This window comes from Hyperoodon ampullatus (genome assembly GCF_949752795.1).
Source record: "Hyperoodon ampullatus genome assembly, chromosome: 4".
NCBI classification, from domain to species: Eukaryota; Metazoa; Chordata; class Mammalia; order Artiodactyla; family Ziphiidae; genus Hyperoodon; species Hyperoodon ampullatus.
Genome location: NC_136917.1, coordinates 119,210,164 through 119,238,163, shown reverse-complemented (window position 1 = coordinate 119,238,163; position 28,000 = coordinate 119,210,164). Strand labels below are relative to the sequence as shown.

At 41.8% G+C, this 28,000-nt stretch overlaps 1 protein-coding gene across 1 annotated transcript; it reads left to right on the top strand.

Moving 5' to 3' along the window:
* Positions 1-4: 4 nt before the first annotated feature.
* Positions 5-27,783, top strand: PTCD2 (pentatricopeptide repeat domain 2; the record flags this gene model as incomplete). The annotated part of the gene is given in 11 exon segments (XM_079702729.1): positions 5-51; positions 53-213; positions 1,489-1,581; positions 4,949-5,078; positions 9,012-9,129; positions 12,145-12,223; positions 12,605-12,696; positions 15,164-15,277; positions 16,912-16,986; positions 23,790-23,903; positions 27,482-27,783. Coding segments are annotated over 11 exon segments (1,248 nt in total). The 3' UTR covers positions 27,707-27,783.
* Between the last annotated feature and the right edge of the window lie 217 nt (positions 27,784-28,000).

Here is a 28,000-nt window from a genome sequence, read left to right as displayed (position 1 = left end):
AGGGATGGCCGGTAGGGGGACTGCGGGCGGAAGAAGGGCTGGGCACAGTCCACGCCCCCCCCCCCCCGGCTCCCGCAATTGGTGCGGCCCGGGACAGGATGGCGGCTGCCTTTCGGCCTCCGAAGCAAGTCCTACCGCAGCAGGCGCTGCGGAGTTTGGTGTATCCAGGGTTGGGAGGCTTCGGCTCCACCTGCAGCCCCTGCCGTCTCGGAGGTATCCGCGGCCTTGGGCCGTGAAGGAGGGGAGGGATGGGACAGAAGGGAGCTTTACACCTCAGCGGGCATCTCTTTGGAGAAATAACAGCGCCTCACTCAGGGGCCTAGAGCAATCGAGCATGCACTTGCCCTCTGCACGTGGGTACAGTGGTGGCCTCTGGATGTCGTGGACGCCCGTGTGCCTGGGAATCAAAGGACAGATGGGCTGGGCTCTTGACCTGGGGGCTGTAGTATTCCCTCGGATGGAGCTGTGCTGCGCCCGGGAACACCCCCTCCGCCTTGGGTGTACTGTCCTGCAGAGTTTGGGAGGGGAGGTCAAAGACTATGAGTTTGGAGTCCAGCTCTGTAGCGAACAGTCTGAAAGACTCTGAGCAGGTTTCTTTATTTGTAAAATTATCCCTTAATATCTTTATGAAAATGATTAAATTTGAAGAGTGATAATAAAATATTTAACACTTTGTGTCAGGCTTTCCTGTAATACATTTTACATACATTCATTCCTTTCCTCCTCACATCACCCAGTGAGAGAGGTACTATTCTTCATTTACAGAGGAGGAAACCGCAAAGCTAAGTAATTTGCCCAAGGTCAGAGGGAACTGGCAGAGGAAGGGTTTGAACACAGGCAGTCCTACTGTAACCCCTTCTCTGGACTGCCTCTCTAGAAATCAGCAATTTTTGTTGTTACATTGTTATTGTAGTACACAGAGCTTTTGTTTTGGACGATTCTTTGGCCAAGCTCCAGTTCATGCACAGCCGAGCATCCTAAAGAAATGATGTTTCCTAAACTGATCATTTCTGCTAAGTTGTGGTCAGTGATTCCTGATGTGTCTAGAGGATACCAAGAGTCCAAATCTGAGAGGCCATAACGCCTCATTTCACAAATGACAGTCCTGGGAATTCCAACGGTCACACTATAGCTTTTTCCCCTACCCTATATGCTTCTACCTGTTTAAACCAAATCTAGATATACCTGTTTTGCTATCTGTCTTTCAGATCCCAGATTCCTGTCTACCCATCCCCATACCCAGTTAATCACTAGCTCCTTTCACACACACACACAGACAAAACTTGTCTTGAGGAGGATTTGCATTCTTTGGTAGTTTGGACATTTTTTTCCCCACCAGGGTGACTTATATTTGTACCTGTCTAGGTGGGTTATTTATACTAACCGAAGATAAGATCAGTTATTAGAAAGAGACAGTCAAGCTCTACACGTTATTTGCTAAGTATGAAACAGTCAAAATGATTTTACTTTCTCTTCTCTGATTTTTAGCTAAAAGATATCTACTTACAGATAATATTGTGAAATTAAAGGACTTTCAGCATAAGAAGGTGGCTGTTGCATGTAATCTTCCTGGCACCAAAGGTAATCAAATCGATTTCATTACTTCTTTCATTGATCTGTCGTTAAACTTCCCTCTGTCTTTATCCCTGTTCAGTCTCTTCTTCAATGACCTTATCTCACAGAAGAAACTGAGATGATTTATTCTTGGTTTCCTAGTCTGCCCTCGCATGCCCCTTTCACCTCACTCTGTTACTGCAGAGTCTACCGCTCTTCTCTTGTCTCTTCTCCCAGGACCCCAGAGAAATACTAAAACTAGTGCTGCAACCAGTCCTCTAGATCAGTGCCACTCAAAGTGAGGTTCAAGGATTAGCAGCAAGTGAGAGGTGGATAGAAATGCCAAATATCGGGCCCCAGACAATTTGTCTGCAAAATAAAGTCTGAGGGCTTCCCTGGTGGTGCAGTGGTTGAGAGTCCGCCTGCCGATGCAGGGGACACGGGTTCGTGCCCTGGTCTGGGAAGATCCCACATGCCGCGGAGCGGCTGGGCCCGTGAGCCATGGCCGCTGAGCCTGCACGTCCGGAGCCTGTGCTCCGCAACGGGAGAGGCCACAACAGTGAGAGGCCCGCGTACCGCAAAAAAAAAAAAAAGTCTGAGAAGAACTGCTCCACATGACTGGCTTTCAGACTTCTTGATGCCACCCTCAGTAAAAAATACAATTTGCATTGCATCTCCAGTATACACATACATATCTATAGATAAATGAGATAAAATGAAACAAAAAATGGATGATGATGCATTTTCATATTTTCTACTGTGTGCTGGAAGAATCAGTAGACTAAAACAAAGGTTTCTTTAAAAAACCAGCAAAACATTGATAACTGTTGAGGCTGGGTGATGGGCACGTGGGAGGTGATTTTACTGTTCTCTCTACTTTTAGGTATGTTTGAAAATTTTTATTGTAAAAAGCTAAAAACACGGCACCACCCCCCTACGTCCTATTCCCTTTCAGCATCTGAGAAATCTTGCTGCATTCATTCCCACTTCTCCTGCACGTTGAGTTTTTCCCAGTACTTCAGATTCCTTTCTAAACACAGCAAGGCTCTCCTCTTTTTTAATAACAACTCTTTTGTTTGTCCTACTTACTTTTCCAGCTTTCCTCCTTCTCACTGTCAGGTGTTTGTGAGCACCTAATGAACCCTCCTTGCTTCTCATCTCTCCAGAAAGCAGTCTTCCTTCACAGGTCCGCTGTCATGCTGTTGTACAAAACCACCTACAGAACAAGAACATAAGAGGGACGGAAAACATTAATCTCCACTTTAGTAGACTCAATCTAGATTTTACTTCAGTCTTTTCTTCTCACCCCAGGTCGTCTGGAGCTCTGTGAAGTTCGCAGTTAGGGCTTCGTGTCACTATCTAGTTGTTATTCCAGTTGTCATAGTCTTTCTAAGGCTGTGACAGTCGTGCATATGTTCTGAAAGGCAATTAATAGGAGTGCCAATCTACTCCACTGTCAGGTATTTATAAAATCCTGTCCACATTTCATCATTATAAGAACCCACAGTGGTACTCTGTTATATACCACATCATGTACAAACTTGCCCCTTCCCTCCAGCTTCCTAGCTCCTCCACAGTGGATCTCACCCTTTCTAGAACCAGTGTGATTTCCTGTTAATCTAGTCACGGTCTCCCCTCACCCCCTTTTCCCCCAGTTCTGTGCTTTTTCTCATGCTGATTCCCATACCGACAGTTCCCCACCCCCTCAGCTTTGCCACCCCTACCCAGCCCCTTCCTTCCTCTCTGGTACCTCTCCACTTCCACCAGACCTGGTCTGTTTCTGCTGCCCTGATTTCTCTCTTCTCTCCTGTTATGTTTATACTGTCACATGTCACCTACTCTGTCATTATTTTCAGGTAGCTTTATATAAATATATCTTGTCTTCACAGATAGACTCTAAGCTCTTTCAGGGTAGGAACCATACCTTATCCTTCCTTGTGTCTCTCACACAAAGAAGGATACCTCTGACTGTAATATACGATAAGCACTTAATTTTGATGGATTTAAAATACAAATTACATCCGTTGAAATTTTGGACTTATACAAGATGTAAAGACGTCCCATTAAAATCTTTTAGGTTGGAAATTGTTTAGAAATATTTAATAGAATAAATCCTCGTGACAGAGGAATGAAAATAAGAACAATATGTCTATGATCTCCTGGCAGTTACTACATGCTGGGCCCTGTGCTAAGTGCTTTACGTACATTATCTCAGGATGACCCCATGAGGTAGGTATCATGGTGCTCACTTCACACATGAATCTTGTCTCAGAGACAGGCCTCCCCAGATCTCCCCATAGCATGCAAGTGGCAGAGCCCAGATTTCAGCCCATGTCTTCCCAACTCTAAAACCTTTAACCATTACACGATTCTGCAACTAGAGATTGGAGGGTCCATTGCATTAATTCAAACCTAATGGACCTTCTTTTCTTATAAATCGAGAGCAGTGTCTGCCTTAGATTCCCGATCTTGTGTTTTTAATGTATATTGTGCCATTCCTTTAAGCAGCATTCCTTCGGAGCTCTGGGCCTTGGAACAAATCCTGTAGACTTTCGCAGCTTCTGATACTGAGAACAGCCCTGCCTTCTGGAAAGCAGATGTTTGCTTGGTGGCTGCCTTGCATCTCACCCTACATTCTGCCAAAAATACAGTCCCTTCCTAATGCCAAGAAGCAGTGTTTCCTGTTGGTGTTTGATTGTCTCCACAGTTGATCAGATACAAGACAAGGGACATAGACTGTGATCACCTTGAAATGATTCTGTTACTAAAAGAGGGTTTGCTGCTGTTTAGAGGACTCTTTTACCCCCTGTGCATTATGCAGTACTGTGGCATGCTTTCTAACAACTGAGTAGAGAGGGACCAGGAGGAATGAAAAAGTGGTAAAATGGAATCAAGTGAAAAAGACGTGAAGTATTCCTGAATCATGTGAGTAATCCATTGTGGGCTGACCACATTTTCCTTTCAGTTTTCCTGCTAGGTGCCCTGCCAATTGATGGTTTGGATATCTCGGTTACTTTTTTTTTCTCATGGGTCACTTGTAGATACAGTTCTTTGGGCTAAGCCTCTGGGACGTTAGTTCTCAAACTTTACGGTGCATAAGCATCACCCAGGTAGTCAAAAATGCACATTCTTGTGCTCCTACTCCCAGAGATTCTGTGTTGGGAAGTCTGGAGTGAGGTCTGGGCCTGTGCCCTGTGACAGATTCGCTGCTTGATACACCACGTCTGACACTCTGCTCTCAAGACCAGCCAGTGATGGGAGCTGCATGGCCATGAGCCCCTCTCAGTGGTTCTTTGCATTGTGCCAGGTTCTAGCCTCCCCTTCTCCCTGAGCTCAGCCTCCTGACGGTCTGAGGCAGCCTAAGTGATGACCACCACACTGTGCTTTCTTCCAGAAACCTATTTGAGAAACTTGGAAGAGAAACTGACCCAGAGTAAGCTCATCTTGAAAGAGGAGTTGAGAACCTTACTTCATTTGTGTGAGTCCTGGGACGATGTGGAGCTGGCTAAAAATGTCATTTACAGGTGAGGCATTTCCTTAAAATCCTGCCAGCCTTTGGCTTTTCCTGCTCTCTCCTTTTTCCTGAGCAATCTCATCTACCTCCAAGATTTCAGCTCTCACCTCTAAACTGGTGACTTCCTAATCTCTTGTCCAGATGCCTGCCCTGAGCTCCACACATTTATATTCATTCATTCATTTAGCGAACACTTCTTGGGTTCCTACTACATGCCAGGTGCCGAAGATAGAAAAACAGATAATTCATGCCCCAGGAGATCACCAACCTCTTCACCAAGGCCACTTACATGTTCCCAAGGTCTTCACATTCAGCTTACACAGATTTCTTCCTCTTGCCGTGTTTGCTGTCACACTGACCTGTCATTCTTTCCCCCTGATCTCATTTGCCCTCCTCCTGCGTCTGCTCCGCGGTGTCTCTCATCCCTGGCCTTCCTCTCTCTGTCCCCATTACCAGTGTCTTAGCTCAGGCCTCACGCCTCTCACTTGGATCACTTCAGTGGACTCCGAACTAGCCTCCCCCCTACAGGCTTATGCCTGTTACGTTCACTGTCTCTGATCCCTTATCAGACTTCCCCATGCCAGAAGGAACTCATATGTAATCACAGTCTGCTGTTAGGAAACCGAGCAAAGGTGTCACTTGGGAGCAGGATGGCACCAAATCAACAGCTTCCTTTCACCATTCTTTAAAGGTACATTTCTATACATGAACCTGCATTTATACTGTACCTTTACAGAGAAAAATACGAGGTATTCATATATGGAATACTGGAAGAATACATACCATAAGTTAACCATGGTTCTTTGAAACATTATATTTTTTGTTCATCTAAATGTGTACTTTTCTGATTTCTCAAACTTGTCTCTAAGGGACATTATTAATTTTATAATGTGAAAAAATTAATGTTATTTTTAAAAAGGAAGAGGAAAACAGAATTATGCAAATTTCATTGAAACTCTGAAAAACACGAAAAAGTAGAAAGAAGAAACACTGCCTACATCACACAGTTTGCTGTTTCAATTGTCTCTTGCTGCATAACAAACCACACCAGAACTTAATGACTTAAAATGACGACTGATTATTATTTCTCATAACTCTGTTGGTCAGGAACTGAGGCCGGTCTCAGCTGGGCAGTTCTTACTGTTATCGGCTGAAGTCACCTGCACACCTGCAGTCAGCTTTAGTAGGCTGAGCCGGGAGGTCCAAGAAGGCTTCGCTGGCGTTTCTGAAGCCTCAGTGCCCCTGCGTGCAGCCCCTCCCCCTGCTGGTAGAATCTCACTGCTCACGAGTCCAGCCTGAGCTGCACTAGCGCACAGCACACGTGGAAGCTGCAGGCCTTGTGGGCCTGCCGAGGATTGGCACGTCTTCACTCCCGTCCCATTCTCTTGGTCAGGGCGAGTTAGCGGCCAGCCCCGATCCACGGGGAGGGGAAAGGATACCACCTCTGGAAGGACGGAGCTGCATGCACATACAGGGAGGAATGGTGGCGGCCACCTTTGGGGCCTGTCTACCACATCCAAGAAACCACTGTTAATATTTTGATATATTTTCTCACTGATTTTTTTTCATGCGAAGATTTTGAGGTTTAGGTAGGGTTTATTTTACATAGTTGTAGTTATTACTGTGTATATAAAATGATATTTTCTTGTTTTCTAATTAGCATTGTAGCATAAATGTTTTTGCCTGTTAATACTCTAGGAATCATATTTCAATGGCTATACACTGTTCGATTATAGGTTAGGTATTTTAATTAACTGTGCCCCTATTGTTGAACATCTAAATTATTTCTAATTTTTCACCAGGATAAATAATGCCATCATGAGCAAACTCCATACATAAAATTTATTCTTTTATTTCCTTTTGGGGATCGGAGGGCATGCACCTTTTAAAGCTTGTCAATACAGACTGCCAGATTATTTTCCAAAAGGGATTATGCTAATTCACAGTCACAGTATATCTGCAAACCTAAACCTGCTATTTCCGTTTCATACAGTTGAATCATTTGAGACCCTCTGGCTCGTTTTACTCAGTTTTCTTTTTACTACCCAAAGCTATCAGATGTTTACAAGAGTAACAAAACAGGATAACATTCTAAATGCTCCTTCCACTCTTATTTTTGTCATAAACATTCAAAGTATGACTCATAATCCCTTTATTGACGCTAATACTTTCTGCCTGGTTGCTGTCCTTTCCCTCTACTTATGGACAGCTGGACAAGCTGGGTGGGGGGCGGTCGATCCTCGGCCTAACCAACCTGTTCTCTCTCTTCCTGAGACAGGCGGCCCCCCATTGGGGAAAAAGAGCAACGAGCCGGAACATAAGCTCTTTATTGAGCCAAAAATGGGGAACAACTGAATCTCCTCATAGTCTGGACCACATGCTGTTGTTTGGTTTATAGAAGGGTTTTAGATCCTCTAACTTGAATGCTTCTTGTCAAGAAGAGGTGATATTAACTATCTCTGTGACTTTCTAGCACTTTTATTAGTGTGAATATCATTTAAGTTAGGAAAATTTTCATTTTTGTTTTTAATCTGGCACACATTTCTCTTGAGATTATTTACTGAAATACTTTGATTTTTAAAGATGTCCTCCTCAGTGTGCCTTACATTGTATAAGAGGGAGCATATGTGTAAGGCTTACTGGGTGCCAGGCATATCATCTCATTTGATCCTCACAAAAACTCTCTGAGTTGAGTTCTTTTCTTATCTCCATTTTACAGATGAGGAAACTGAGGTACAGAGTCATTAATTAATTTGCTCATGGTTACACAGTTAGTAAGTAAAACAGCTGGGATTTGAACTGTCATTTTGGAATCAGAGTCTAAAAATCCTTAATCATGACACTATATTGCCTTTTTAATAACGTAATTATTTCTTCTTTCCTCCAGCTTTATTGAGGTATAATTAACAAATAAAAATTGTATATTTTTAAGGTATACAACTTGATATTTTGATATAATAAGTTAATTCATAACTGTTGTAAATGAAGCAATGAATATTTTTTGTAACTTTTATAATTGGATTATGAAATATATCTTTAAAAGTACACTCATCGTTCTTTTTGGCAGTATATATGTTTAAAATAGACTATCCATATGCTCTTATGACTTTCCTCAGTGATTTTAGCGGAAGGTAAAAGAATATTCTGTTCTTTAAAATCAGAGCTTCCTAAAATCTGATTTACATGCAATCATGAGGTACTTGTTTTGTCACCAGATTGTCTTCTTGGTGTCTAAAGCAGAAAGAGTTGGTTATTGAAAGGAAATTTATGGGAGCGATTTTCAGTTCTCCAGTTCTAACTGGCAGACTGGCTGCTTGTAGAAATCCCAAGCCACATACATATAAAACATCACTGTCTTCGAAACTAGCCTTTTTCTAAAACTAAAATTTCAAAGCTGCATTTAATTTGTTTGGCTAGGTGACTGTAGTCCACATATACTTTTCCCTTAGCCAAGAAAAACAGAGAAATTGGTCTAAATTGTAAAATGCACCTGTTGGTCGTTTGCCATCCCATATGGGGATAAAGCCAGACTTGAGGGGGACACAGCATCACCCCACTCCTTTCCTTGCTCTTCTCCAGGAGCATGGAAGGAGACAGTCCATTCTGCTGGGCCTACAGATACAAGACCCCTGCTATTCCCTGACATATGCTCACATTCAGTCCTAGCAGGTTGTTGGTAAATTGAGATGATTACAATCTGCATTTTTACTTTCTTTTATTTCAGAGTATGTGGGCCTCTAACGACCTTGTTTGTTTATTTAAATGCCTAGTATACTTCTGCTTGCCAGGATTCTTCTGGTCATCTTTAATTCTGCACTTTCCCCTCCAGACTGTGAGAGGACCTCATTCTTTGCTGTGTCCCCAACACCTAGTAGAGTGCATGCCATGGTCTGTCTTTCCTCAGGTCCCACTGTTTGGCTCACTGAATTATTTTGATTACCAGGTACCATGCAGAGAACAGGAATATCACTTTGGGGGAGTACAAGTTTGGACCACTTTTCATGAGGTTGTGCTACGAGTTGGATCTTGAGGAATCTGCAGTGGAGCTCATCAAAGACCAGGTTACTGTCTCCCAATTGCTTTCCCTGCCATGGTGACTTCCTTGCGCTGAGGATGGGGTGTTTTCAGTGATGTTAGGAAGGGAAGCTCTTCTATACACATTATTCCTGGGTTAGATTTTCAGAGAAAGGCTGCTGGGTTGAGGGAATGAGCTCTTCCCTGGATTTTTAAGGTTTCCTTGGAGTCATTGCCTATGAAGAGGTGTAGGTCTCTTTATACACAGGTGTGGAAGAGGTGTAAGTATGGATTACAAGGTATCTACCTACCTTGGATGTGTGTCCACCTGGGACTGACATCTTCTCTTTTGAGGAGCTTTTAGTGAGGGATAGTTGGAGGCAGGCTGCCATTTTAAGACTGCCTTTCCTCTTCTTCACCTGTGCCTCTCTCCTGTTTTCGTATTTTTACTCCTGGTTGAAGGCTATGTTGTAAAGTGCTTTTCTGTTTTCAGAATTTCTGCTTTTCACATATTCTGATTTTATTTTCCTAAAAGCAAAAGTAACAATAATTAGTTTTGTAATTATTCATTGAATATTTACCAAGTTTGCAGCATCATGCTTAAGCATTATACATGTTTCATTTCATTTGTTTCCCACAATAGCCCTGGCGAGGTAGGTACTATTATTATTTCCATTTTACAGATGAGGAAACGGGGACTCAGAGACATTATAAATTCATCCATGGTCAGAAACATTTATTAAATTTTGGGGCCAGGGCTGGCCCCCTGGGACATTTTAACATTTTTAAGAATCTCCAAAACTAAATTGTCCTTTTGCCTCTTACTTTTTTTCATATAAAGTCTTGTATCCATGGAGGAACTGTTAACTCTCACCTTGCCCCTCTTTTAAGGACCCTGGGTATTAGAAAGATGACCATAATATATTAGTAAGCAGAGAAAAGGTGGTTTAAGAACAGTATGGATTAGTTTGAGCCTATTTTTTCCTAAAAGAAGAAATATACATACATATTTACATTATAGCATATATGTTTTAAAAATCTAGAAGGATATACACTAAACTACTGCTTATCTTCAGGGGGTAGAATTAGAGGAGATCCTCACTTTTTACTGTATATACTTTTTTATTGTTTGACTATTTTGTAATAAGCATATGTTAATGTTATAATTAAAAGAAAACAAACGTTTCACTGTAATAAATCATAGCCATGAGTATAATGATAAAAAGAAACAAAAAGAAAGAAAATGAGGGTAAAGTTTTTTGTCTTTTTTAACCTACCTGGGCATGAAACATTCATGTATGTATACGTTTCCTGGAGTTGTAAAATAAACTGAATTAGAGTCAAGTGCCATAAAGCCTAATCCTGCTTCCACCTTACCCTGTCGTGTCCCCTGCCCAGAACCCTGAAGTGCTGCCAGTATGGTAGCCACTACCCCCATGTACCCTTGGAGGCCTTGGACTGCGGCTAGTTCAGATTTACATGGGCTGTAGTGTAAAATACATGATGGATTTTAAATACCTGGCATAAAAAGGAGAATGTAAAGTATCTTATTAATAATGTTTTATATTGATTACATGTTGAAATTTTGGATTTAGTGGGTTAAGTAACATATTATTAAAACTGATTTCACATCTTTCTTTTTACTTTTTTAAATGAAACTACTTGAAAATTTAGAGTCACATACATGGCTCACACTTGAGGCTTGCAATCTCTCCCTATGGACGGGGCTGCTCTGGCGGCTTCCCATCCCACTTAGCATAGAACTCAGACCCCTGACCATGCCCTCAAGGTCCCGTTGTGGTACTTCATCTCCTGCCACTCTCCCTCTTGCTTACTCCACTGTGGACCTTCTGGTTTTCTCTCAGACAACAGGCCCGTGGCCTCCGACTGGAGTGCTCCACATCTGCATCACTTCCTTGAGGTCTCCTCTCAGAGGGCCTTCCCTGACCACCTTCCGTCATCTCCTCTGTTCCCTTTATCCTGTTCCATTGTTCTTCACAGCCCTTATTGATACTTGAAATTATATTTTTATTTTTTCTGCTTGTTTTATTCACTTGTTCATTGTCTCCTCTGCCAGAATTTAAGCTCCCCTAGATTTTAAGCCCTACTAGAGTTTAGGGCAGGGCCTTTGTCTCCTTCATCATTTCTTTATTCTTTTTTTTTTAATATTTTTTTGCATTTGCTTTTTTTATTTATTTTTATTTAATTAATTATTTATTTATGGCTGCGTTGGTCTTCATCGCTGCGCGGGCTCTCTCTAGTTAAGCGAGCGGGAAGCACTCCTCATGGTGCGCGGGCCTCCCACCGAGGTGGCTTCTCTTGTTGCGGAGCACAGGCTCCAGAGCGCAGGCTCAGTAGCTGTGGCGCACGGGCCCAGCTGCTCCGCGGCATGTGGGATCGTCCCAGACCAGGGCTCAAACCCGTGTCCCCTGCACCGGCAGGCGGACTCTCAACCACTGCGCCACCAGGGAAGCCCCCATTTCTTTATTCTTAACACCTAGAATAGGGTCTGCCTAATAGGGTCTCAAAAAAAAATAACAGACTTGCACAAGACATTTAATGGTGTATTTGAATAGCATATGTCACATTATCATCCCATTAAAAATGTTGAGAGCCACTGTTTTAGTGAGTTATTTCAAAAAGTGAATAATCAACTATTATTCGTTTGCCAAAAGAGGATCATAGTTGTGTAAGCCTCTCCCACCTTAGCCCTCAAGCATACTTATAGCTGCCACTTTGTGTTAATATTCTGCACCCAGGTTCCAAGACAACCCCCAGGAGGGCTAACCGGCTTGCTTCTTTTCTTCTAAGCTTGACAGAGCCCATTGCATAAAGACGTCCTTCACTGTATTTCTGAAACCTAGAGATCTCTTGCCGTATCTTTTGCCTCTTGTTCACTGTGCCCATTGCTAAAGGCATGACCCCAAAAGAGTGGGCACCATTTAAATTTTTTTTGCTAAATGAATAAAATATGTAGACAGTCCTAGACAGAGAAGATGCAGTATAAGTACTCCCTTAATAGTTTTACCTTTTAACTAAACTATATTGTTTTTCTTCATTAGCATTTACGAGGTTTCTTCTCAGACTCCACATCATTCAATATTTTGATGGATATGTTGTTTATCAAAGGTAAATATAAAAGTAAGTATCACAATTTATGTTTGCTGAAAAACAATGGACTATGTAAAAATGATCTTTATATTCCTGATGAGTAGCTGAATTATGGAGACCCCATTCTTTAAGTGTGAAAACATTATTGCATCACATCATGACTTAAACACCCCAGATTTTACTTATGCTGCAATTATAATAGGTTTTAAAATACTAGTTCTTCCTGTATGACCTGATAATTTATTTTGAAATTTAGTTAATTGATAAATGACTTTTAAAGTTTTTATTGTGCTGAAGTATACTTTTCAGTAGATGGAGCTAAACAGATTGAACTCTGGGAATCAATAGTAGAGGACTCTGAACTCACTTGAATGCATTTAACACTACCGGCCCACTCCTGGCTTTTGACAGGTGCATTGGAAGTACTGATTGAGATGAAAAACCAAGATGTGAAGTTCAACAAAGATACTTACGTCCTTGCTTTTGCAGTTTGCTACAAACTGGTAAGACTGTCTTCCCTAAACTTTTAGAGCATTTTGGGTAATGTTTGAGAGAGGATTTTTTTTTTTTTCTCTACAAATAAAATTCAGTTCCCCTGAAGTCTGTTTTCCATCTGGTGCAGATATTTCCATTTTAAATATGTTCATTTTTAGCAAACCCAAGTTAGCCATGTCAGACAGTTTTATCATGGGAAAAGCAATTTTATCGTCTTTCCATCTTTTCTGGCATTTGTGTAGATAATGAGAACAAGAAACAGCATGCTGGGTTCACACTCTGCTTTAGAGGCCTCTTTCTCTTGCTGGACCTCACCAGACCAGTCTTCTCTGTGGCCCTCTCATCCTTCACTGGTGAACTCAAGGGCTACTTTGTCCTCATGTGAATTTTTCTGTGATCACCTAAGTTGGAAGTGCTCTCTCTGTCCTTCAGTATCCCTTGATTGTGATCTATTTGTATTCACAGACATGGCACTTATAACACTGCCTGATCTACTAAGTGGATGCACATTTCATCCTCCCCACTAGAGGGTAAACTCCTTGAGGCATCTTTATTTGCCAGCACCTAACGGTGCCTGGTTCACAAGTGATCTTTAATAAATGTATGTGACATTAAAATGAGTTCTTTGAGAACAGAGAGCATGACTTATAAATCCCTGTCTCATTACTGTATCAGGATTGTTTCTTGCACGTAGACTGTTTCTTTATTACTTATTGAATACATAAATGGTAACTGAAATAGTACAGTGACCAAGATTCCATGCATTACTCTACACATTCTTGCCGTTTTAACACTGGAAACTTAACAAAACCTTTTTATACTGAAAATGAAGGAACACTAAGTAAGGTAGAACATGGCTATTGAAACATTTCCCTGAAAAGCACAGCAATACCAATTTTCCAAAACAAGAGGGGCAGTTGGGTTACAGGGGGAAGAAACCAACTTGGAAATTGAGAAATGTGGAGTCTAGTCTCAACTTTAACGTGAACTGGCTTTGAGGTGGTCACTTACCTCATTTGTGAAATGAAGCATTTGGATTCAGGAGCCCGCAAGCTTTTTCTATAAAAGGCCAGATAATATTTTAGGCTTTGGGGGCCACATACAGTCTCTACCACTTACGGTCCTAGTCACATCTTCTTTGTTTTTGTTTTTACAAATCTTTAAAAATCTAAGAACCATTTTTAGCCATAGGCTGGCTTTGGCCCCAGGGTCGTAGTTTGCTGACCGCTGGATTACTAGATGATCCTTTCCAGTCCTGCCACTTGATGATTCTGTGAACAGAGGCCAACATGACACACACTTGAGCATCGGTTCTTCAGCACTGTGATACACAGTTTCCTGACCTTCTTAGAGATGTCTCCCTGAGCGTATACTGAAGTGGAGAGAATTTAACTCTACTACTTACAAAGGGCCAGAGGACTTTTCTCCCCTATAACAGGGGTCCCCAATCCCCAGGCTGCGGACCGGTGGCAGTCCGCGGCCTGTTAGGAACCGGGCCGCACAGCAGGAGGTGAGCGGTGGGCAAACAAGTGAAGCTTCACCTGCCACTCCCCACCGCTCCCCATCGCTCGCATTACCGCCTGACCCATCCCCACCCCCACCCCCAGCTCCGTGGAACAGCTGTCTTCCACGAAACCTGTCCCTGGTGCCAAAAAGGGTGGGGACTGCTGCCCTATATTGTGTTCAAGAATAACTTGTTTCACTCCAGTGGAGACTGGAGTTGAAAAATTGAACTGTTCAGCTGTTACAAATTCCAAGCCAATTCTGGGAACCGTCCCCTCATTAAATTCAGGTTTTCCTTTAGGATTTGAGTTACGAATCACGCCATGACAGACACACACAGGTACAGAACTAATGCTGCTCTGGTAAACCTAACCCACCTACAACATAGACAAAGGAAGAGAATTCTGTCTTACCACTGCTGTCTGCTATGTTGTATATCACTCATCTTCCTGGTGTGTGTGGGTTTTTCTGTTTGGTTTTTGTTTTAAGGTTTTATGGGATTCTTTCATGATTTCCATTCAGATATGTTTTCAAACATTTGACTTAACATGGATATTTTCAGATTGGAAACCCCCTAAGGAAAAGTTCTGTGGTGTTGCTAAGCTTTACTCTTATCATTTAATATGGTAGTAGCAGGCTGACTCTTCACACGTGTATGTTATGGTACCTATGTCTTGAAACCAGCCTGCCTGGATGAGAAGAGACCTGTACGTTTGTGGGTAAAGCTGCCCCAAGTCAGAAAACCGACAAAGAGCTAAAAATAAAGTTCATTTAAGATTTGAGCTGCTAATATATAGATAACTGAGTCTCTTTGCAAATAGTCTCTATATGGAGCTTAATCTTTTAAGCGGCTTGAGATAGGCTCCAGGAAATTCTTCCAAAAGGAAATCTGAAACACTGGGCACCATTAATCATCTTATTAACCTAAAGGTTTGTGACATTTATTTATTGAGCAATCCTGTCTTCCCCCAGAATAGCCCTGAATCTTTTACAATCTGTACCACGTTAAGAGAAGAAGCCCTCATCAAGGGAGAAATCCTCTCCAGGAGAGCATCCTGTTTTGCAGTGGCGTTAGCTCTGAACCAGGTAAGGCTTTGGGGTGCACATAAGTGAATTAGGAGTATGCAAGACTTTACTACTTTCATTTGTTCTTGCTTTTATCTTTTTTCCTCTGACTCTGTCATAAAGAAAAAGTCCCCATAAAGAGACCAGTGCCTTTGGTGCCATGGCAACCTACATCTATACCTCTGCCTCCAAAGAATGTTTTCATTTATAGTTGAGGGCCTAAAGTGCACTGCTGTTTACACGGGGCTGGCCAGGATCCTATGGAAAATCAATGAGGGAGGCTGTACTCAGAGAAGTTTCTCAAATAATTAAAGTGGAAATTTCAAATGATTCGTTTACCATGTAACGTGCTCAGGGAATGGTTTTAATTTAAGGCTCTCCAAAATGTGTTCTAGTAAATTCCTCGGGGGAACAGTACTCCTTGAGTTCTTAGTATTTAAAATTATTTGCCCTTTTTTTTTTTTTTAAACCTGAACTACAGTTTGGCCAGATATAAAATTGTGAGGTGATATTTGCTTTACTTGAGGTTTTCTTCGGCTTTTTTTTTTTTTTTTTTTTTTTGTCTTCTAGTATGGAATGTTGCTATGGAGAAATCTGAGGCCTGCCTGAATTTTTTTTTTTTTTTTCCACTTCTGAGTGACTTGATCTTGTTAGTTTTTCTCTTTTCTGTCCCTTATACCCATGAAAACATTTTTCCTTTGGGAGTTCTTCATCAGCCAGTTTTGTTTTTGTTTTTTTTCTTGCTGTAATCCTTTTTTTCTTTCTTCCTCATAATGTCTTTATATAGTTTACATGCTGGTTCTTTTTTGGTTATTCATCATTGAAAGATGCTTAGACCAGCCACTTGCAGAAGATTCATGTCAGAAGAGAATAGTGCCATGTTGCCATGTTCTAGGCTAGCAGGACTTTTCTTTATTTCTGAGTTTTGTCTACAAATATGCATTGGCTCTATTTCTTCCTGGCCAATGGGAGTAGGCATGTAGGTGATTTTCAATGAAAAGTCTCTTCTCTGCTGCTGCTATAAGTGACATAATGTTTCCTGCAAGTATGGCTGATCTGTGTAAATTCTTGATTAGCCTCACCTCTGCCACCAAAAGGATCCAAAGACCTCATTACTAGTCCTAAACTCTATTATCATCATTGTAAACAGGAATTTAGTTCTTCAGGCTGTGCCCTCACCTTTGAGAACTACTCTGTGCACTCCTTCTGAGACATGCAGCAACGTCCTCCTCTTACTGCTTTGTCTGGAACTCGCGTATGCTCCATCTCCAGTGTTTTTGGCAATGCAAATTTCTTCTGTGGTTTGAGGTTTCTGCTATGTTCTAATTATGTCAAAGATGGGTGTGCATTTCTATTTCTCAACCTTGTTTTTTTTTGAAAGCTCATTCCATTGAGAGAAGGGGAAATGCCAACTTTATGCCCCCATCTTAAAACGTGGCACTCAGGCAGGTTGTTAAAACATTCAGTAATATGCCACTGTAGGAAACACTTTATAGAATGTTCATTTTTGATTACCAAAAAACGTTTTTTCTTTGTGGACTTCAAAACCCTGGGGCACCATGAATAGGACTATCCTGACATCTTTAAATGATCTTTATGATGGCAGAGTAATGTTTATATGCCTTGGGGGTATGACTTGTTTTTCTTCCTTTTAGAACCAGCTGGCAAAAGCTATATCCATTTTTTCTCAAATCATGAAGCCAGAAAGCATAATCTGCACTAATTTAAATGTAAGTGACTTCCTTATGGTTTAAAGTAAGGCTTGAAATGTGATAAAATGAAGTCTAGATTTTTTTTGTCTGTGTACAAATGACTTTTGATCTCCCAAGGTCTTCATCCATTCTGTTCATTTATTGATCACTGTGTGAAAGGTATAATGGAGCCCTATGAGAGGAGTCAATACGTGTTTCCAGGAGTGTATAAATAGGTGGGAAACACAGATATGCTCAGATATAAGAGGTGGCCAAATGCTGCAGGTGTAACACATGACTACAGAAGGCTGTCGATTTAGAGAGAAGGGAGATGGACTCTGCAGTCTCTCCACTGAGACTTAGGAAGAGCCTGCGTGCTGATTACATCCTATCCATGGTACCTGACTCACGGAGTCAGTACACCTACGGCATAAGGTGGCATCTAACCTGGTAAGCACTCAATGAATGCGAGCCATTTTCATCCTTACTTTGTTGCCAGCCTGCCGTGGCCCACCTTTTCAGTGAGCAGGGAGTCGTCTGTGCCTTCCTGGGGCAATGAAAAGACTACGAGACTCTCCTGTCATTAACAACATCACAGCCCCCACTCAGCTAGGCCCTGCTGAGGCCCGGCTTGTATGCTGAGTACGTGTGTTGTGGGGAGTTGAAAAGAAGGCCCCTAGCGTCCAGGAACTTACAGTCTCCTGAAACATCAAGGGGTCAAGATGAGGAAAACATTGTCTGAAGAACTGAAATGGGTAAACACCAGCATGACATGAACTGGGATAGCGGGTCATAGCCAGTGTGGTATTCCAGGCTGGGGAGCGAAGGGCTGGCCAGCAGGCGCTAACGGAGGAGAACTGGGGAGAAGAAGATTGCTGAGCAGTGTTCTGAAGGAGGACAGGGCTGTGGGCCTGGAGGCATGGGGGTGAAAGGGCATTCTCTGTTGGGAGGTTAGTTTTGCTGAGGGTTCTAGTTTGCTAGTTCTCTTCCTAGTTTTGAGTCCTTAGGCAAAGTTACTTAACCTCTACCACCCCATTTTCCTTTTATCGGAAGTAGCAGTAGTAATAGTACCATTCTTTCATTAGGAGAATTGAAAGAATAATGCATATAAAGTAGTTAGTGAACACAACACAGTTAGTGCTTGGCATGTAATCAGTGTTCAGTGATGCTTGCTAATACCAGTAGTATTTGTTTAAAATGAAATATGTTAAATAGAAAGGATTATTTATTTCTAACAAATCCTAGAACCCATGAACAGGAATTGGGCATAACGGCAAGCTCCCATGGTTTTCAGTTCTGCCCATAATTATCCTCAAATGTCACCCCCAGACCAGTGCCCAGATGACTTTCAAGAGAAGGACTAGATAAGCCTTTATGGTAAATTCTGGGGAACAAGTTCCACCAAGAAGTCTGAGATAAGACTACCTTATATTTGACCTCAAATTTATTTTTCAAAATGCCTACACAGGAGGGAAAGATGAGCCTAGGGAACCAGAAAGATGGACACAGTGATAGTCGAGAACCTGGGGGGAAAAAAGGGAAAGAGGTGGGTTTGGGAGGGGAGAGACTAAATATAAGAAAAATACCCAAAAAGAGATGTTGTAGTTGGCAAAGGGCAGGAGCCTGGAGTGGGGATGAGTGTCAAAGCTGTCAGTTAAGAACTTATCTGTAAAACCTGGTAATGCATCTGCTATAAACTGATGAATGCCACAAAAAAGGGAGGTAAGAGGTCCCAGAAATGAGTTTTCACGGCATTAATGGTGAGGCAGAGGAAGCAACAGAAAAAGACAGGGAAGGAATCGCACCAGTGGATCGAAACCCAAGAGAGCTGATAGCCCTACGTGCCATGGCCTCCTGCAAGCAGCCCCTGGCCCAAGACTGGGCACCTGAACAGAAACTGCAGGTCAGCCTGAAAAGCTCTCAGCTGAAGGAGGCCAAGGTGGCAAAGGTCCAGAGTCCAGAAGTCCAGGTCATTTGAGCCAGTAAGCCAAACAGACTAGGAATCCCGGTCTTCCAGCAGACGCATATGTTATTTTTTCTTCTTCTCAGCTTCCTACTGGATGTAGACGGCTCAGCATCTCCAAGTATTGATATATTTATCTGCTTCTGAGAGAGTGGCCTGCAGATGCACTCATTTCATGATTGGATAGCAGTAGAATTGCTAGGAGTCCAGGTGGTTCATAGCATCAGGGGGGAAAGAAACACAGGAGAGTGTGAGAGTTTTATGTGGGTCATTAGTCGCTTTTCCTAGAGTTGAAATGGGCATGGGGGGATCGATAAGGGTTGATAAGAAATGGAAGAGAGTGAGATCGGCAGGGTTTCAGTTTATTTTAGCTAAGGTGCCACGCTAGATACTTATATTTGTCGGTTTATTTTATACAACACTGTCAGAACAGTATTTCTCCATATTATACGTGGAAAATGAAGAATCAGAGGGTAAGTAAACTACCCAGGTTCTCACAGCTAATTAAATAGCAGAGTCAAAGTTTTTAACACAATCAAATCTGTTTGACTACATACAGAGCCTAGGGTTTCCCCACCACTCCAGACCTACAGAGATTAGCGTTGTGCGTCTTTTTTCTAGGACTGGAGCTAACTGCTTCTCCGGAATGGTGAAAGGAACACAGGACTGGATGTCAAAAAACGAACCTGCTATTAGTGCACATACTCCATGTCCTTGAATTTAGATTCCTCGGCTATTCAGTCCTGGCAGCAGGAACAGCTCCTCCTGGGAGAGCTGGGTTGGGGGGCGGGGAGACGGCCGATCAACGTGGTCGAATGAATGGGCATGTTTCTGGCAAGCGCTCTGTAAGGATCCTTGAATTGATCTTGAATATGAACCATCCCCTCCATGAATTGGGTCGCAGAATTATCCATTGTCCAGAAACGTAAAGATTGTTTTATTGTTTAAAAATTTTCACTCAGGCAATTCTTGCAAGTGTCCAATCTAAATCTCTCATATTTCAACACAAGCCTGTTTCTTCTTCCTTCCTCGGGAATGGTGAAAAAGGGCTGGTTGCCATTCTCAGGTTTAATAATCTTTCAGATTCTGGGTCTCTGTTATTAGAGCAGGTTTTTAAAAAAATAATTTAATTCTGGGCCCTAGCTTCTCAAAGGCTGAGTCATCTGCTTAGAATCCTTAAGGGCAATTTGTTGATTATTCAGAAATGGAAACCCAACAAGTAGACTGAATAGAGTCTGTTCAGTCAGTATCAGCAGAAATAAATGAAGTTGTTTTCTGATCTACTTTAAAAATTAATGCCTTACACGAAAATCTTTTCTTGCTGTCAGTTGGAATATGAACTTACCTAATTTTTCCCCTCAACTTAATTTTCTTTTCATTGAAATTGCTCCTGCTGCTGACACGACCCAGAGGGCCTGGCTTCCCGTTTCCCGGCTCATGCTTGCTTCGCACCGAACTGGTTGAGCACATGATCTCATCGAGGCATGTGCGTGTTGACTCTGCCCTTTGAGTCTCAATTTAAACCCATCAATTGCAGAAGAACTGTAGCCTCCTCTTTACTTAGCATCGCTGCTTAATGTAAGAGGACTAATTTCCACTTCTCAAATATGTCTGAAAGTAGCAGAGGCCAACAAAGGGTAGTTCTCCACTGATTTTATTTGAATTCTAATCACTTCTCTAGAAATCTAGACCCATTCTGGAATTGAATTACCTTACAGGGGAATTGACAAGTGGTGAGTTTCACTGCTTTTTTATCATTTATTTGTTAACACAGGTAAATGTTGTAATGTTTGTTTCTCCTACTCACTAAGGCCACCCTAAAGTTCTAGCTCATGCTGGGAAGTTCTAGGCCACACCGGTAGGAAAGGAGACAGGACTTATTATTTCTCATAAATCCCTTTGTGGCAGCATCTCACCTATATGTTTAAGAACTGCATTTGGCTGGAAGCAATGCAGACTCTAAAAATACAAGAGTCTATACAAATTAGAGGATTTCTTTTTCTTCCAAGTAGAAAACCAGAGGTGGTCGGTCTAGGTCTGGTATGACATTCCGTGATGTCATCAGGGACCTGGCCTCTTGTATTTCCATACCCCTATCCTAAGCACATGACTTCTATCTATTACATCTATTCCAGCAAGAAGTAGGAGAACGCAGGAGGACAAAGAAGTTGTTCCCTTTTAAGAATGCTTTCCCAAATGTCTCACCCAGCAACTTGTACTTACATGTTAATGGCGAGAGCTTGATCCCATGACCACATCTAGTTGCAGACAAACCTGAGAAATACAGTTTTTGAGTTCCGTACACGACAGCATCAGTTAAAGTTAGGGAGCTCTGTTATCAAAACAAAGAAGGGAAATGTGGATATTGGTTAGAAAATTAGCAGTCTCTACCACACTGTGCTATTCTACTTCAAATATAGCAAACTTGAAAAGAAATGCAGATGTCTGCATGTTCAGGGCTTCTGTTCCCTTTTTTGGTCAAAGGTGTCCAGTGACACATTTCTTGAGGTCTCAGAAAATCAGAGGGGTGGGAAGTATGTGTTCTTTGACTAGTTTTTCTTAACGAAAAGTCCCCCTGCTCCTTGCTAATTCAATTTTCCTAGCCTTTTGATGGAAATCTGTAAGATTGAAGCAATGCACTGTACCCTGATGTAGCTTTCTTAATTGTACCCTGAGACTTCAGTTTGAGACAAACTCCTAGCTTTAAATTTTTTCTTTGCCTTTCATCAGTAACTGCCTCATCTATGTTGCCCTTCAGCAGTATAGTTCAAGGTATTGAACCTTACTCTTGAAATCCCCGCTGAATCAGGGTTAGTTGCTGGAGGCAGGAGAGAAACTGGGAAAAATCAGGAAGAAAAGTTGAAATCTTTCAGAAGCACATCATTAATAGTTTCTAGCATGAGCTTCAGGAGGTTAATCCCTGTAAATTGCTAGGGGACCTACACTCCCTTTCTCATTTCTCATTGTTGAGGGTCTACTCGGTGCCAGGCACTGCAGATGTGGCATCAACAAGGTAGACTTCTCTTGCCCTTGATAGGACAGACCACTGCCAACCAAATTGGGATTGGTTTTTACTAACAAAACTGTTAAGAACTATTAAGACTTGGAGATTTTACCCCACTTCTGAGCTAACGAGTTAACCTGCCACAGTTTTGTGGATGCTGGTACAGAACACAAGACACCGAGAGAAGGACAGTTTATTACTCATAGCAATAGCAGTAGCCAGCGGGTTAGCATTTTTGCAGCAGTTTCTTGAGCCCAGTTCCCACAGAGCGACATGAAGAGGTCTATACGCTTCTTGCACACACACGGGATTATATTTTAAGAGAGGAACTGTGAACTTGGGGAACCCAAATCTCTTAAATTGGGCAGTAAGCATACCTGCCCTCTGCTTTGGATGAGACACTGTCTGTCTTCCCAGGCTGCTGGCTGTACAAACATCCTTGAAAATACAGTCGGGACTAAAGACAGCGCTTCTGCCTGACTGTGAGAGACCCACGGAATGTTCCCTCCCTACAAAGTGTTTTGCCTGTGCTCTAGAACTCAACTTAGATCAGGGCTTTTGGAGTTAGGCTGCTTGGGGCCATTTCATTCTGTTCTTCAGGACCAAAGATAACCCCTCACCCCGATCAACTGCTCAACAAACATACAATGTTATAAAATGGACTATTAAGAGAACTTAGTTGGTTTGGTATAAAGAAGGAATAACTCTCCCAGAAAAACTATCTTTCCTAAAGATCAAGAGGCTTAAAAATGTTTACACCCTTTGATTTTGAATTTCACTTCTGGGAATCAAGTCTAAGAAAGTAACAATTTTTTAAAATGTATGACATTTATTGATATAATAAAGTATGGTATTGCTTTATTTGATTTATATGATGGATTGCTATGCATTCATCATTAAAAATGAGGTTTTATTTTTTCCTAAAACTTCTTGATGCTACGAGAAAATGTTCACTTTATAATAATTGATCAAAAAGCAGAATCAAATTGGGGGGTGGGGGGATTAATATATTTAGAAGATAATACATGAGATTGTAAACAATGGTTAACATTAGTTGGTGGATTCTGAGTTATTCTCATTTTCTTTAAACTTTGCTGTATTTTTCAAATTAGACTAGTGAACATTGGTAATTGGGGTGCGGGGGAAATGTGTTCTTTTTTTTCCTTATGTTAATTGTATCTGATGGAAGGTAGTTAGTGGTATCATTTTGAAAGCCAAGTACAAGCACCCAGTTTTGATAGCTATAGTATAAATAGGAGTGCCTCATTAAGACTTTAACCAGCTTCCACTTTATACTTGAACAATCTGTATGCCTGCAATTTCCTAACCAAAAAAATAAAAGGATAAAGGTATCTTTTGACCCAGAGCCAGTCTTATGAGATTGTCTGATTGTCATATCCTCTGAGTCTAGAGGAAATAGGGAAGAAGAATCTAATAGTAATGTTTGTTGAGTACCTCCTGCGTGCTGATATTTCATTTAATGTTCACAGTAATTCAAAATGTGAGGTGTAAAGGTATTTTCCTCATTTCACAAATAAAGATATTGAAAGAGATTAAATACCTGGCCAGAGTCAATTGGCTATAACTGCCAGTGCTAAGACTCTGACCCAAGTATGTCAGAGTCCAAAATCCACGTTCTCTCCATTTCTGCCTTTTAGCAAGTTTTGAAGTTGTGGTGTTTTGATTAGCTATTGGAAAACAAGTTTTGGCTGGTGGGCATTCATTCAAAGCACCTTTGAACTTGAGCAAGCAAATGAATTAGGAAATGGCATGAAAGCAGGGTAGATGCCTATAAATGTAGGCTTATCTCACGGGGTACATTTCTCAGTGTTGATTACTAGCTCAATCTTGTTTTTCTTGTTTCTTTTTATTCAGATTATGATCCATATCCAGTCAAACATGTTGAAAACCCTCATAGATATACTAAAGGATGCTACAGAGGGAAATCTATCAAGATTTGTGAAAAAACATGTGTTCTCAGAAGAAGTGGTGAGTAGGCGGTTTCCACAGAAATCCTGTAAAGGTGCAAGAACACTCTTTAAACTGTCCACTTGATACCTTAATCCTGTAGGCCACCTCTTTAAAGAGACTGTCCAATCCGGCAACCTCTCTGTTGTTCCTGTTGCTAGATGTCTATGTGTGGGTGCAGACTTTTTTCCTCTAACACAATATATCCTCTGAAATTCTAGGAAAGCTTGTTCCTTTTACACTATTCTTTTCCCCACACTGTCTTCATGGGTGTCGGCCCTCTTCTTTTCCTTTTTCCTTTCTCCTTAAGCATCCAATTCCTTCTCCCCACTCCTCACTCTCAGTTGATGACTTTGCTTCCTGTTTCACAGAGGAAACAGAAGCAATTAGAGGAGGACTGCTGCTGCACCAACAGCCTCCTTGCCCCTCTCTCTCTCTGCTCAGCCTTCCCTCCTGAAGCCGTGGTGACAGTAGGCACCTCTCTAGAGCCTGGGAGCCCATCCCCACCCCCAGCCAGCCCAGGGCATCAGCCCAGAAGTTGTGTCACCTTCTTTTGAACATCATCACTATTGCTCGCCTTCCCTGTGGATCATCCCCATAGGCAAACAGTAGGCTATAGTATCTCTCATCTTAACAAAAAGAAAATCTCCCCTACCTAAACAAGTAAAAAGACAAACTGGCCTAGAGGGGTGGGATAGGGAGGGTGGGAGGGAGGCGCAAGAGGGAGGAGATATGGAGATATATGTATACATATCGCTGATTCACTTTGTTATACAGCAGCAACTAACACACCATTGTAAAGCAATTATACTCCAGTAAAGATGTTAAAAAAAAAAAATACCTACTGGATGTTTAGATAGGAAGACTTAACCTCATAAAGTCAGTTCTGCCCAAGTTAATGTGATAATGTAACATTTCAATAAAAATACCATTAGGTTTTTTCCTGTAGTTAAGGTTTAGTAGAAAGAGCAAACTAGCAAGAATAGCTGGGAAAACTCTGTGAAAGAAGAGGTGCTAGACCTGCCGGATATGAAACCATATTAAAGCTTTTCTCATTAGAACTGTGGTTTTAGCTCCTGAATAGACCAACTAATGGAACCATATAAATGCTTTGCAAAATTATAAAATAAAATTAAATAAAAGTGAAGAGAAAGAAGCAATTTCTAAAAATTGAAAACAAAATGAAACAAATGAACCTTGTGTCATACTGATGGCTTAAGCACATAAAGAGGAATTATTGCAAGTCATTCAAAATTTAGTCATTTGTACGTGGCTAGTCATATATAACCTACAGGGAAAAAAGACTGTGAGGGAATCATAAATTACTGGCAGTGATCCTATTGTTAGTAATGATACTGCTGTAGTCATTCTGACTAACCAAGGGGTCTGGCTGTTGGTCCTCCCCCAGCTTTTCTCCCTTTTCCCTGGCCTTTGGTAGCACAGTCCCAGCTGGGTTCCGGCTAGCACCTGAGATGGCAGGTTGGCAGCAGAGGGCAGGTGGCAGCTCCCCACCTCTGCCACACTGTGGCCTTCCCAGCCCTGTCCCATTCCTCACTCCCACCTGAAGGCTGGTAAACGGAGCTTGTCAGGAAACGAACTGGTTATGATTAAATTTAAAGCTTCTTTCTATTTGAGGTCTTAGCTCTGTGTAGGTTGTGACCGACCTAAACCTTTTGGGAGTGTGTTTAGAAAAGTAGGGGAACTAGAAGTGTAAACTGGTTTTAAAGCACACGATCATGTGCATGTGTGTGCAGCACTGACACAACTTCTGCTTTCTCACTAGCACTGATGTTAATCCTTCCTTAGACCTGGCCCATCAATATGTTGCCTGAATTATACGACTAAAGCATCCAAACTTCACACTGAAAAATACTCATTGTTTTTATCTGATTCTCCCCTCCAAAGCCTATAAGGCCGATTTACTTAGAAAGCTCACCCTCTAGTTCAGTGTATCCCCTGGTTGCTGTGAGGCTACTCAGGGGACTGCTTGTTGAGAAGTGAATTGATCCCTAAAACTCCAGCAGCTTTTGAGCTAGTTCTAAATATCTTTGTGAGATGGCATGTGGAGTCTTATGTTGTAAAACTCTGCATTTTACAAATGCTCTATTTACTGTCTATGCCACCAGTTACTGGACATGTTTTATGTGTGGTGAGAAGGTGCTGTTGTGCCACTAGAGGAATGGTGAAAAGAACTGCGGACTTTCTGCAGCACCGTGACGGAAAACGCTCCAACGTGAACTCTTTCCTTACTGACTTCTTTTTTAAAACTTAATTAACAAACAGTGTCGTACCAACTGTTTTCTGCTTCAATTGTAGGATGGTCCTAGTGAGACCATTTAATATTTATTTTTGTAGTGATTTAAGAGAACTGAGGTCGTTAAAAAAAGAAAGAAAGAAAAAAGAAAAAAAGAACTGATGTAGTATGTGCAGTGAGATCAAGGTTACCTCCAGCTCGGCTCACCTGCTTTGCTTCTTTTGAAAGCCATATGCTGCTGCATCTCACCCTGAACATGAGGACTAAACAAGCTATTCTTTTTAAGAATGTTAGAAGTGTTTAAACTTTACCTGAAGGTTCAGTGGGGAGCCCTTGTTTGAAAAGAAGGTGTGCAGGTTTGTGTTATATTACACAACCTGTGTATATGTGATAGACTCACATTCACATTCTAATTTTGAGCTCACTCATTTTTGTAGAATTAAATACCATTCATATACTTGTGATGCTAATATTTATACCTCTGGTCTAGACCTCACCCCCATGCCTCATAATTGTGTAGCCAATAACCTCTGGACATGTCTGCCTAGATGTTTCACAGACATCTCAATCTTGTCCAAAACAGAACTCTTGATTTCCCCTCTCCAAATCTCATCCTGCCATCTTCCCCATCTCAGTTAATGACATCCCCCATCTCCAGGTTACTAAAGCCCAAATTGCGAAGATGTCTTTGATGCCTCCCTTTTCCTCTCCCCTTCAACAATAAATCCTTTCAGTTTAATCTCCAAAATATACTTCATATATATCTACTTCTCCATCTTTTCTATATCTTTCCCAGTCTAAACCATCACCTGTTCTCATCTGGCCTATGATGGGGGCCCCTAGATTAGGCTCCACATTCTTGTACCCTCCAGTTCTCCACACAGCTTTTTAAATCTAAATCAGATCATGTCCCAGTTTGGACCTTCTGATGGCTTTCAGAATAAATTCCAAAAAACTTACCATGAGCTAGAAAGCCCTACATCATTTGACCCTGCCTCCTGCTCTGATCGTTAAATTGGACACACTTGATTCCATACTGTTTGACCTCCTTTCCCTGGTATGTTTCATCGTATAGTATGCGCCACTTGAACCCCCCTTTTATAAAATACCAGGGGTGATTTTTAAGTACTAATCCTGAATGTTGTTTACAGCTTATGGAATCCCTTATAGTTAGTTATACCTATGTGTGCCCCAGTACCCTGGTTTTTACCACTTTAGGTGCACACTCTACTTTTTTTTTTTTTTTTTTTTTTTGCATTTATATCTCTGCTTCTTGGAGGATAAAAAGAACACGGAAGAAATCTTGCAGAGATATAACAATCTACTCTTCTTGCTTTTTTTTCAGCTGGTCAAAGTGAGGGAAAAAGTGAAGGATGTGCCCACTCTTATGGCCACATTTGATGAGCTGTATGGGAAACTGCACATAAATGGCCAGGTCACCACTCACACTTTGGATGCTCTGCTCTGCCACACCCCCAGTGACAGGAAATCCCACACGGTGCTATTAAACAAGAGGACAGTCAGCCGTCGGACCTTCCAGCCGCTCAGCCAGTCCCTGTGGGCTGAGTAACCCTGAGTTCAAACCATCCATGGGTCTGAGTTGGAGGGGGCCTGCTTCTAGTGAATTATTGGCTTCCTAAGAAATCGGGCATCGTACTCCAGTGTACAGTATACTAACACTTCGTCTCCTTAAATTTCCAAGATCATTGAGCGCTGGCGTGCTGCCTTGAGACGTTCATATGTCGTGCCACCAGGAAGATCTAGATACAGGCAAGCAGAAAGCTCAGGCTCCCGCGGGAAGGAGGCTTCCCCTTGTAAAGGGCTGAGGATCCTTGAAGGAACATGGTCACGGTCTCCAGGGGAA